At 36.4% G+C, this 13,380-nt stretch overlaps 1 protein-coding gene across 1 annotated transcript in view; it reads left to right on the forward strand.

The window, feature by feature from the left end:
- Window positions 1-13,380, forward strand: part of LOC104034360 (uncharacterized) — a 62,601-nt gene that overhangs the window by 15,356 nt on the left and 33,865 nt on the right. The window contains exons 9-12 of the mRNA XM_075709486.1: window positions 3,040-3,236; window positions 6,104-6,168; window positions 9,227-9,333; window positions 12,603-12,714. Coding sequence (XP_075565601.1) covers window positions 3,040-3,236; window positions 6,104-6,168; window positions 9,227-9,333; window positions 12,603-12,714 — 481 coding nt within the window. The remainder of the gene's footprint in view (window positions 1-3,039; window positions 3,237-6,103; window positions 6,169-9,226; window positions 9,334-12,602; window positions 12,715-13,380) is intronic.

Here is a 13,380-nt window from a genome sequence, read left to right on the forward strand (position 1 = left end):
CTTTCTGGGTTGTAGATTTCAGAATGGTTTAAATATAGCTAAAAATTCTTGTCATGCTAGGACATGCTAGCATCCTGTGTCAGCATGCCTTTCCTAGGAGGACTTTGGTTTTCCCCTTTGGTTGTTTTTTTTCGGGGTGGGGGGATGTGGTATTTGGTTATTTGGTTTTGGTTTTGGGTTTGGTTTTGTGTCTTAGAATGTCTTCTCTTCAAAACTTTTTTTTTTAACAAGCTTTGGGTCAAAGCTTTGCTGCAAGTGGTAAGAGCTGAGTGTCTTTTTTATAAGCAAATACGTCTCAACCTTAGAGACTATTTAGAAGCTGTTACAGAAAGTACATTGGTACCTACATGGTCTCCTTCCAGCTACCCTGGCAGCATAAAAAATTCCACCATAAAGATCCTCTGACTTTGGCCCTAAGATAACAGGAAAATCAGAGTCTGTCCTTCCTTTTGCATACTAAGGGACCTGAGTAATAATATTGTTTATACTGATACCGTTTATCTCCTGTCTTCCATGATTGGTCTGCTTTTAATGACTTAAGCATTTGCCAGATTTTAACCATTTTAGGAGGTGAAAGTTCTCTCTTTGCCTCACTATATTGTAGGGGTTTTTTTTTTAATGGTTTGGGTCTTTTCAGAGTGGAGCTTGGGCAAACTGAAGTTTAATCAATGTTAGTAGACTCGGTGGTTCAGAGTAGAAAGTTGACTGCAGTTTAGCTCTTTTTCCTTCAAAACAAAGATCACTGGGGAGTAGGTGCAGGAATGTGTCGTAAGAGTTGCATGTGCTGATGGCTTAGATCAAAGTGGGCTGCAGCAAGGATACCAGTTGTCGCTGCAGTGGGATAGACTGCACTGAGTAATCTGTCTTGATGGAAGTCGTTTCACTTTTGGGTAAGTGATTCAAATAAGCTGTGTTGAGCCTACTAGCAAGGCTCCTGGTGCTGTTGCCTTAAGACAAGACAGATAGATGGTAGGGTCAAAGCACACGAGCATGGCACCAAGAGCATAAAAGCTCCTTAATTCTAGCCTTGTTCAGTCACTGGTCCTGCTGTGTGACACTGGGCAAATCATGATGGTTCCTGTATGTGTCTCCTTATCTGTAAAATTGAGATAATTACATGTATTAGTCTGTTACCCTACATTAGTGTTTGAGACCAAGAATTGAGATGGCTTTTGTGTGTTGGTTTTTTCTATGCCACAGTTTAAAATGTTGAATGTTACCTACTTCTTGACACCATCTTTTCTCCTTCCTCTTCCCCTCAAGGAAAAAAAAAATCTAGAATAACTTGTGTTTAAAAAAAAAAACAAAAAACCCAAAACCCCAAACAAAACCAAACAAAAACCCAATCCATCTGATCTTAAAGGTCTTTTCCAACCTAAACGATTCTGTGATTCTGTGATCTTTGATTCCATTCAATTATTTGTATTCACCACAGTGGGGTGTTTTTGGTTCCCTCTATCTGTCTAGTGGTTTAAATAGTTTCAAAGACTAGTCTAATGAAGTATAATCTTCCCTGCTTCAACATGGGCTTTTCTAGGTGTCCTCCAGCTACCATACTTTCCAAGTTTTGTACACTATCAGTATTAAAGTTGCTGATCTCTGGTAACAGAGCTTGTCTCTTAATCCTTTTTTTAAATAATGGGGTTATGTTTGAAGCATCCTGATGATAAGGAATCTGTTCAAACTCCCATGAACTTTCACAAATGTCACTTAAGAGTTCACTGGTTTCTTTGCTTATTTCCTTCAAAACTTTGGGGATTTATGTTACACAAACTATGTTCATCTAACCTTTTGCTGATAACCAATTTGGTTGTATGTTCAGCACGTTGTTCCTACTAGCAACCGAAAATAATTAATTTCAGGGATGGACTGATTTTAAGTATGTACAAAGGACCTGAAGGTCACCGACTTTAATGAGAATGGTGATGTTCACCACCTTTCATTATTAGGACCTTGTTAGAGCAGTTTTGCTTTTGCAAGGGGCTGTAGCTCCTTAATTCCTCTATTTTTGTGTGTCTCGGACACTTGCACAAATTTCTGACTTCCTGTGAGAGAGGGGTGAGCCAGGTAGCCTTTTTAGAAGAATATTAAGTCATTATTTTAATTTTCAGGTACTTTTAATTTAAGTCATTACTTTTGCTCCAGTTGTCTGTAAATAAAAGCCTTTTAGCTGGGAAAACAGATATCTAGATCTCATCCATATAACCCTGAAAACTGTGCCCTGCTACTATAGTGACCAGCGTGTGCCTCTTAGTATAAGTTGTGTGATCCCTTTCTGTATATTACTCTTGTGAGAATGTGAGGAGGAGGAATATTTTCATTTACAAACAGGTCTATAATTTTCTGCTTTACTGCTTTTCTTTTTGCTATGCCGCATAATTTTCTGTTCATTCTGTCTTTCATTATTGTTCTGGGCTGAAGATCTTTCATAGATCTCTGTTTTCTGATAATAAATTTTCTGTGTATAATTTATTATTAACATGTGAAATTGTACTTAATAGGTGTGATTATTCCTGTTTCCTACTTCCCTTCATCTCTGAGGCTTCCAGCATGGTCTGTTCTTCCTGCTTTGACTGCCTTTTTACAAATCCAGAGTGCACAGTGTATTTACATGTCTTCATCTTCATGCTGTGTGTGCTGCTGTAGCCAAAGTAGGCTAGAATTAGCAATCATCGGTTTTCTTCTGAATTTACCTCTTTAATCAGAGTCCTCTGATTCTTTTGGCTTCTTTTTACTTTAACCATTTCTGTTGGTGTCCTTCTCCATTCCCTTCCCCGCTTCTATCTGTTTACTGTTGTTGTTTGTTGTTATATCTGCACTCCTTTGCCAGGCAATAAAATGCATCCTCTTATTATTTTGGTTGAGCAACATGTTCAGTGCTTTTTCTTGTATATGTTTCTGCAGAAACAACCAGATATGTTCTAACTCTTGATCAGTTTTAATTAGTCATTACCATAAAATTCTGGTGTGTTGTTACTCATTTTTCTTTTTGCTTTCCATTTGTATTTATAGGTTTTTTCAATGTTTTTCATATTCTAGGCACAACATCGGCTTTCCCATTGTAGAATGTTCCTCTGAAGGAGACTTTATTCTTTCCAAACCACCAGACACAGGGGGACTAATCTCTTTTGGCACTGTAGCTGAACAGTTGGTATATGAATTGGGCAATCCTCAGCGCTATCTTTTACCAGATGTCACATGTGACTTTTCTGAAGTTTCCATCACTGAAATTCCAGGTTAGTCCTCTTACATGTTAACTGATCCGTGTCAATGAACTGGGTTGTCAAACTAAAGCAGCTACTTTAATTTCCATGTTTTCTCCGCGTATTTCGTGTTAAATCAGTTCCTAAGAGTGTGATACTGTATTAAAACTGATTTTTTTCAAGGACTTTTGCTAGAAATTCATTAAGAAATTTTAACCATAATCTTTTATTTATCTTGCTCGCTGACTAATTTGAATCTTTGATCTTTGCTTTTTAATGCATGCCTTGCACCTACCAAGTCTTTAAACTGTGTATTTTGTGTAAGCAACATTGAGACAGCTCCACTATGATATCTGTTTTGGGTTTGTTTTATTTTGTTTTTTTTTTTAAAACTGCAGCTCAGTTTCTTTGCTCAAGAAAATGTATGTTTTGTACATGTTTTCTCATATGGCATTTGAAATGTTAGTAACAATGGAAAGCTGTGTCTTTCAAAGCACTACTTGGTAATGGTGTTTTTCTTAGACATTTGATTGGATCATCTTAAGTGGTAGAAGTGTGCTTAGGTACAGGAATTCCACTAGAGAACCTGTCGTGGTTTAGCCCCAGCCAGCAACTAAGCACCACGCAGCCGCTCGCTCACTCCCCCTACCCCGATGGGGTGGGGGAGAGAATCGGAGGAGTAAGAGTGAGAAAAACTCCTGGGTTGAGATAAGAACAGTTTAATAATTGAAATAAAGTAAAATAGTAATGCTAATAATAACAATATAATAATGAAAATAATAATATACAAAGCAAGTGATGCACAATGCAATTGCTCACCACCCGCCGACCGATACCCAGACAGTTCCCGAGCAGCGATCGCTGCCCCCCAGCCAACTCCCCCCAGTTTATATACTGAGCATGACGTCATATGGTATGGAATAGCCCTTTGGTCAGTTTGGATCAACTATTCTGGCTGTGCCCCCTCCCAGTTTCTTGTGCACCTGGCAGAGCATGGGAAGCTGAAAAGTCCTTGACTAGCATAAGCAGTACTGAGCAACAACTAAACCATCAGTGTGTTATCAACATTCTTCTCCTACTAAATCCAAAACACAGCACTATGCCAGCTACTAGGGAGAAAATTAACTCTATCCCAGCCGAAACCAGGACAGAACCTCTGTTTGAAAAAGCCTGCTTGCTATCCTTGAAATTCTCAACAGCCAGTAGACTAAAGATGGATATAATGTATGTTCTGGACTTCGCTTTAAAAGCAAAAAAACCAAAAATCCCCAGGCTTAACAGATTAGAAGATCTGTAGATTGGATAAGACAGCTTGAAAAAAATGTTTAGCTACAGTCATTTGAAGAGGTGTTTTTTTTTTTTAATTGCATCCGTATTATATATCCATTTTCATTCTAATGGAACTTATCTGTGATGGTATGCCAAGTGTCTTTATAAAACTTAGAACAATTGAAATCTCAAATTAAAAACTTACTGTGATAAAACACTGTAGCATCAACAATAATTTGCTTCAATAATAAAAGTACCCTATAATTGTGCATTGAACCTTCTGCTCATGCAACATAAGCAAATGGCAGTCTGATAAGGCCAGCTTGCTGCTCTTAGCCACTAGTCTTTTCAAAAAAAAAAAAAAAAAAAAAAAAACCACCACCCTAACCTTCCTATGAACTTTTAGCTTGCAAATGACCCGATATGACATGTTTGAACTTAAAATGAACTTTCACATGAACTTTCAGTTAGCCCTCTTAGAAATATAACAGATGGAAAATGGGCAGACTTCGTAAATAGTTTTAGTTTGAAGTGCTTTGACACGTACACCAGTAAAAACAGGCGAGCTATCTATTTTTGCTGTTTACATTGCCAGTTTTATTGTCCTGCAGGATTACTTGCAGTGTTTGAACTGAGAGGTGTTTCTGTTTTCTTTTTGTCAATGGATGCTATGCATTTTGTTTTGCGGGGTTTTTCTTTGTATTACTCCTTCATTTGGAACATGAAACTCTACCAGATGGTCACCCTGACTGGAGGGATATTATTCTGTATTGAGAGAGTTAAATTAACCTTATGTCAATCTTGTAGAGAGAGTGATGACGTTATGTGACTGATGTGTAAAATTTCTGCTAGTCACATTCACTTTTTCAGATATGTTCCGATTTGATCTCTTCAGAGTATTTGTGTAAAGCTTTGAACTGCTTCCTAAGTATTTGCAAGCACAGGGTAGGTACAGGTGAGCTACAGTATAATTCTGCCTGTCTGACATGAGGTGCTGATCCTGCACTGCTAATTTTCAAGGAGTTGCACCTATTGATTTGCTCCAGTTCAAGCTTGAACTTGATGCTATGACAGCAATTTTTCTCCAGTTTCTTTCTGGCATTAATATTCCTAATACTGAACATACATTCAGACTGTTCTGTTCTGTTATTGACAAGAAGGCTAAAGTTAAGTTATCCCTTCAATTACTAAGCTATCAGCAAATAAGCTCTCACAGGTTTCTCGTGTTTCTTGTTTTGTTTCTTTACCAAGTGAAGGACTGCAGTCCACTCCAGCCAACTACAGTAAATTGTATGCTCTGTGCGTGTGCAATAACTGTCTGTTAAGTGGAAAATAACTGTTGGGTCTGAAGTCCTAAGGCTGTTTTCTGTGTTAAGTATTTTTTAAGTACATGAATAAATGTTTCAAGCATTCTATTGAAGGCTTCACTGAAGTCATAAATTTAGTCACCAATTTGCTGTTTGTGTTTCTAAGGCAGGGAGGACTGTTTTGTGAAAGGTTCTCTCTTCTGTGACAGTATGGCTATCAGTGATTTGCTTTTTAATTAAGCGGATTTGATTAACAAGTGTCACAAAATAATGTTTTTGAAGTTATATTGAAGAAGCTTAAATATTGATTTTTAACCCCTATAGGTTTTGATGGTGGGGCAGTGAAAGTTCATGGAGCAAAAGGATCGCCTCCTTCAACGTTTTATAAGGTATTACTTCTTTCTGTGGAGTGTAAGGTATTTTTGATTTACAAAATGTTATATTTTGGAGAAAATATGAATTATTTTCTGCCAAAAGCTGTTACCACTTTAAAATCCTCATCCTCCCTGCCCCGAGAGTAAAAGAGAGAGGGGGGGAAAGAAAAATAGACAAACCCTATTTGATACATAAAACCATGTTAATTTGTATAACAGGCTTATTTACAAACCTCCAGAGAAAGCTGGGATCATTCTTTTATAGTAATAATAACAACTTATAAAACATCTTAGCCCACTAACACCCTCATACTTGTTGATTTTTGTACTGGTGTGTTAATTTTGTTCTATTTCATTGTGAAATTTATCTGCCAAGTAGTTTTCAAAAGGCAAGTAATGAGCAACTACATCTGTGAAGAGAGCAACTAAGAATGAGACTAGGTTTCCTGAAATATTCTGTTGAAAGAAACCCACGTTTCTAGTAAAATTGTGAAGTTTGTGTTTGTTACTGTAGTCTTCTAGTGATCTCCATTCCCGGAATGGATGCTAAGGTAATACAGTTCTGGTGAAGTACCGGTAGGGCTGGACCCTTTTCTTGTTTAAACTAGTGGCAAAACTGACTTTTATAGAAGCAAGGTTGAGATCAGAAATTAACTGCTTAGCACAGCCATAACCTAAGCAGGGAATTGTGCTGATATTTCTGTTTAAATAACATAATGTATGTCTGAGCATAATTTTTCTTTGAAACTTTTTACTGCATTTTTAAAATATTTCTGACACTTTTAAAACCAGTTTTATATAAGATAGAGGTTCAGTTTTTAGATGACGCAGTGTTTCAAAGATAAATTATAATATCACCAAAGCAGATCTTGGTTTTGGTGAGTTGTAAAGTCAGAACAGAAGAGAGAGCTCTCTAAAGGCTCCATAATTGAAGCATACTGACAAAGCATTTTAGAGTTGAGTAGTATACCACGGGTCACTTTTCTCATGCCCTTAGTTAGTTTTTCACCTCTGTCAGTTTTCTAGTAATCACGTTGGTATTGGATTTATGAAAAAGGGGTTTGATATTTTGAAAGTACAGTGGGAGTGTAATCTGAACGTGAATTTTCCTAAACTTTCACCTAATATAATGAAGCATTGATATTTTTTCATGATAGACAGCCTGCAATTTCAGTACAATATTGTCTTGTCAGCTTTCTGCATTTCCTCAGAATTTTAATTATTAATTCAAGAGTTCTAGTTGAATTTGTTGTTCCAGCATTATGTACTTTCTCAGTGATCTGTGTCTGCATTCTCTGCATCTGGGAATAACTGTGTCTTTTTAATCTGAAAATACATTTTTGTTGTGTTTCAAACACCACCACAAAAGTCTTAAAGCATAAATTATAAGCACCTTTCTGAAATATGTTCAGTTTTAAAAATCAGGCTTACAGTGTCATTGCATAACTGACAGAGAAGTCAATTTAGAAATAATTCCTAAAAATGAATGAAGCATATACTTTTGTACAAAGCATCAAATTCCATCAATCAAACGATAGCTACGCTAATGCTCTTATTATTCCTGTAGTAAACAGTGGAATTTGATATGGGCAAATATAGAAGGCAGTGAAGGCACAAAGCAGGAAATACTTTTTCTTCCTCAGTCCAAGTGTGTGGTTTGAAGCAGAGTGTGTTTTGCTGCTTCTCAACAACTTTCAGCGACTGCTCTGTTCAGCAGCCTTGTCCTTCTGCAGTTTTTGTTCTTGGCTTTGTATTTCCATATTTCTGTAAAGGAAGCAACTGAGACTTGAGATTTTCAGTTGATGAACCATGAAATGGAATACAGAAAACAGAATGACAGTTGTTTTTTACATAGCAGTAAAATAAAAATGTTTTAATTTATTTCTTATTTATTTATTATTACGTTTTAAGTAGGACATTTGAAATGTGTGTGTTTAGGAATATTTTGTTAATGTATCTTATGTTTTGTTTATTAAACAGTGTAATGATATTCTAAAATATGTAAGCTAGACTTCCTGTGAAATATTTCTGGTTTTTGAAACTGTCTTAATTGTCTGTCAGTGATAAATGGACATATGCTTTGCACACCTGTTTTAGGAAAGGAACTTAGTATATTCAGCTTGGCTAGGAGGTGACTGAATGGGCATAATAACAAGCTAGGAATATTTTAAGGGTGTGTTACTTTCAGTAACTTTACAGTAAGTATAGAGGAAAAATATTTAGTTGCTGCATTAGAGGTGAAGTGTAGTTAGTAAAACAATGATAAGAGAAAGTGAGAAAAGGTAAATTTCAGGGAAAATAATGAGGAATACGTTACCTGTGAAATAGCTTCTCAAAAGAAATAACTGAAACACCCTTTTTTTGGCGGGGGAGGGGGGGACGGGGGACGGGACACATTTAAAAGTAGACTGGGTAAAGTGTTTGAAAATTTACTGTAGGAAGAACATTTCTGGTTGTAGAGAGTTATGCTGAATGTCTTACCAGGTTCTTCAGTTTCTGTTTTTTTCTGTTAGGTAACAAATGTTGAAAATGTGCATCATGCTTAGTTTAGATACACCTATTAAAGCTTTTCTAACATTTATGGCTGTGCATTATGGTCATTACTTTCACTTTATTAGGGCTCTGTTAAGCAGCTGTAGCACTGGAAGTCTAGGAAAATGCTTGTTAGTTAAATGTTTGCAATGTATAACATGTTCGTTTGTGTGTGCGTGTATGTGATATTTTTCCACATTTACTTTAATACTTCTGGGAAACTTATGTCTGATCTATTTCACTGTGATAGATTATTCAGCTTTTCAACATCAGAATGTGTCCTATGTACCAAAACAGATAAGTACAGGAGAATTTAAGGACGACAATGAGAAGTGATTCAGAATTTCACAGTTTTGCAGGTTTGAATCTCCCTCCAATAGAATTTTGAATTTTAAATAATGGTAAAGAGTAAATTTTTGTGGTGGTGATGATGATGGTTTCTTGCTATTCTGCTTCTGCTTAACATATGGATAATGATTGTCAGCTTTTATATCATATCAGTACTGAATCCCATGTAATTTCATAATCCCCTTATTGTTAGGTAAATGCCACTTACCTTGACGGCTTCAGAGCTACTGCTGTCTGTCCAGTGGGAGGTCCAAAGGCAGTACAAAAAGGAAAACGCACAGCGGAAAGTATTCTGCAAAGGTTAGTGTTTGAGTCTTGGAAGGGGTTTTGGCTTTTTCTTTTCAGAGATTGTGAAAATAGAACTGTGACGTACTATGGCAACCATATTAACCTTGTAAGAACCCTAGAAGATTATAATCTTCCAATTGGGAGGACGTTTTGAGACTTAAATAGCCTGTTTAGGAAACCTGTTTTCAACATGTAACTACACTTCAGCTACATTTGACAGAGCGAGAAGGGTCTCAAATATTGTTGAAAATAGATGGCTGGATAGTGAGGAGAAACCCAAATTAATGAGGGAAAGGTTGTGATTCAAATTAAAATTTATTAGGTGCCAGAGAGAAACCCACATGAAACTAGTTTTCACTGATTTTCACAGAACTTCTCTTTATAAAAAATCTTAGTGCTATGAAATGTAGGCAGTCTACCAAGTTTGTGTTTTAAACAAAATTATCTTAGTATCTTGTAAAATGTGACTAATGGTTTTGTTTGCTAGAACAATTTTACAATTATAAGAGAGACTGATAAACCTTTAGTCATATTGTCATGCCAGCATGTTTGGGCAAGGAGGGATTCCTCTTAAATACAATTCCATATCCTCACAGAGTCTCTGACCATTTACTCTGATAGCCCCACTCTTTCTAGTTAGGATATCTATCTCTTCATGCCATGTTTTATATATAACTTCCCCCCCCCCCATCCTATCACAGACCCATGCAGCAAGTACACTAGGATGGACACCTGTCAGAAATGCAGGGTTTACTGTGGACTTAAGAATGACTTACTGCTCGTGTGCCCCTGTACAGCACTGTGATGCAGAAGGAGCTGTGTGACTGCCCTCAAGAGACATAGCAGATGAGAGCAGGCTGATATGGGATGTGTAATTAAGCTATGGAATCCCTTTCTTCAGAGTGATGTGAATGCTAAAAGTGTACATGTCCAGGAGCTACTGAGAAAAATCAATGAAAGAAAAAACCCTTCCAGAGCTGTTAAATACAAAGACTCAGGGACTCGGAAGTCCCCCAAAAGCAATCTTTTTGGAAGCTAGGTGATTATTTTGGAAGTAGAATGCTGTATTTTCCCTTTCATGTTTGCTCTTGGACATTATTTTAGACCAGACTACATGAATCTTTTGTCTGATTGAAACAGCTTGTGCTGCTGCCTCTGTGACCACTAGAAAATTAATTCAGCCTGCTTACTGTGCTGTCCTGAGTAATCCTCAGAAGAGGGGTGATGGGAGATAGCCAAAGGCTGGTTAACTGGTTTGATAAATGGCCCCTGGCCTGTGAGGCATGCCTGGACCAGCTGTGGCTTGTTCTGTGCTTTAAAAATCACAATATACGGTATCACCCATTGATATATTCTCCATCTCAAACACAGTCTTAAACAGCTTAATGTGTGGAATCGTTTATTCAGCATGTTCAAAAGATTTGTGTATGTCAACCCAGATGTTGAATAAGAGTTAAGCTATTCTGATCACTGTCAGAGAATGCTCTGCTAGTAACTACATCTTGTTAGGAAGCTCTGACTTCAGCTTTCCACCAATTCCTGTTGCAAGAGAATGTCATAAGGGCATGATCTTCCAGCTAGCCAGCTTCCAGTCCATTCCAGATTACATTCTGCCCAGTAGCCTAATGGTAGCAAGTACAGAATAAGGTGCACAAATTTAAGGTACTTCAATTGTACAGGTCAAGTTAGCTGGCAGCCTAACACATTGAGCAGCTTTGGCAGCTTGTAATATGACTTCTTTCACTTTTCTTGCACGCTTCTCCTTTATTTGTTTATTCATTTTTGAAAGCAGGAGAGATTTGGCAGTATGTGTGTGAAGAAGTCTCTGCAGTAGTCTTTGGCTTCATTTTATTTTTGATGGTTCTCTGTTCTGTTACCAAGACACATGAAAGGGCTAAAAATTACTCACAGACTGTATTTTGAACTCTCTTATCTCTAATGTTTGTTGATAAATAACTTCAAATAATTTATTACAGAGACAGTTTGCAAATTTAGGTACCTTAAATCAAGTATCTTGTCTTTCTGTGGTCATGAAAATAAAGATGGCCTCATTTGTGGTACATGGACCACCTTCATCTCTTTACAACAAAATTACAAAATTACATTTCGTGTTTTAAGTCCTGTACACTGCTTCCTTTTTCAGGTACCATGCTAGTATTTACAACAATGATCATACATTAACAGTGTCTTCAAGATGTTCCACTGATGCAAAATATTTTTCTCATCCTAACATAATTCCAGTGTTTTAACTGATAAAATCTTTTACACAGCTAGCAGGGTGCCAGATCAAGATTATTGGGAAACCACTTTAGGTGCTTCAGAATTTAACTTATTTTTCCAATCTGCAACATGTTAAATAAATTGGACTATTTTTAATGGTTGAATGATTTTTTTTTTTTTTTTTTTTTAAATTATAGCTGTCATTTTCAGTTTTAGTGCTTGAGTTGGGCTGGTTTTTTGTTTTTTTTTTTTTTCAAAGAGTTGTTGCAAATAGTCTATTTAATCCAAATTTAATATCTGTCAAAAAAACCAGTATTAATTCCTGGCTCTCTTAAAGCAGTGTGTGTTTTCATGGTGTGTAAAAAGAAGGTAATGTTCACCCCCATTATTAATTGTGATTAGACAAACTTGGCACTCTTGACACAACGTGCTTTTGGTGGAAATATCATAGAAAGAGTTTCAGGGATTTCAATGCCAGACTGGAAAGGCACAAGTAATGAAGAAACATTCTCTTTAAAAACTTTATCTATTTTTTGGCATTTGAGTCTTACGTTAAGTAATCCCAAATAAAGTTTTAAGGTTTAAGTTTCAAGGTTTGAATAAAAGTTCTTTCTTCAGTTTGATTTTTCTTCATTGGTGCCTGTGATGTAATGAGGTAGTTTCATTATTTATTGGTAGTTCATAATGCCTTACAGCAGAAACAGAGTTAAGAACTGAATTACCAGTATGAAAAGCAGGAAGACTGCATATACTGTAACTACATTCAAGCTGTCTTTGTTTTAAAGATAAAAGTAAGAGCTGAAATCCCTTTATTTGTCTTTGCCTGTCATCTTTCAAATAATTTGAATAAACAGAAGTCTCAGTTTGAAACCCAGGGATAAATTGAGGCATAACTTCCTTGTCAGTAATCACTTGATTTGTAGTATTCAGATATACTTGTTTAGTGTAAAGTATTCATAGTCCAGTTTACATGACAGAGCTAACTCCTGTGGACCACACAGGGCTAATTCAGATAATAATTTTGAGGCAGTTTACTAATAAAAAAAAATCATTTGTTGCAGGACTCGTCTTATTTTCAGTCAGCTTGGGTATGAAGATTACAGTGCAGTTAACATACAGGTTTTAGGGTCTGAAGATACATATGGACCTCATGCTAGAAGGAGTATAGATGGTGTAAGTATTCAGTGGAGTGTTCTTAAACTTTTACTGACCTGTTTTAATCTCTCCATATTGTTATCTTTTCCACAACTTTAAAGGAGGTCACTATCATCTTGGGAATTTCACCCCATCATCTTGCAAAGAATTCAGTGTTACTGTTTAGTGTTTGAAATTAACACTGACAAGGTCTCTGCAGTATTGGGTCTTCCAGAAGCACTGATACGAAATCTTACAAAAATGTTGTTATAGTCTGTTCTGATGTTGTTCATCTGAAGAAATACCATCTTATACGAGTTCTTATGGTACAGACATAATGCATTAGATATAACTCTAAAAGACCACATTATAAAGGTTGCAGAGTCAGGAAATGGCAGAATTATTGTTGCCTGTGCAACTTTAAAACTGTCTGTGAGTACTGTTTGTGAAACAATCTTCAACTATATAATCCTGCATTGTATTTTGGGACTTGTTAAATTCATGTGTAAGAATATGAATGGTGGCTGTAGCCACTACAGCTGTGATATCCATGGTCTGTTTTCCTAATCTAGAATATGAAAGTCTTTTTTAAAGGAAAAAGACTGTAAATCTTGTCCTCACTTACATGCACTTTAAATATTTAGACAGTTCAGTTTGTTCCAAAACAGTAGTATCTAATTCTACTTTGTCAATGGCAGTCTTGGA

Source organism: Pelecanus crispus, chromosome 4, assembly GCF_030463565.1.
Source record: "Pelecanus crispus isolate bPelCri1 chromosome 4, bPelCri1.pri, whole genome shotgun sequence".
Taxonomy (NCBI): domain Eukaryota; kingdom Metazoa; phylum Chordata; class Aves; order Pelecaniformes; family Pelecanidae; genus Pelecanus; species Pelecanus crispus.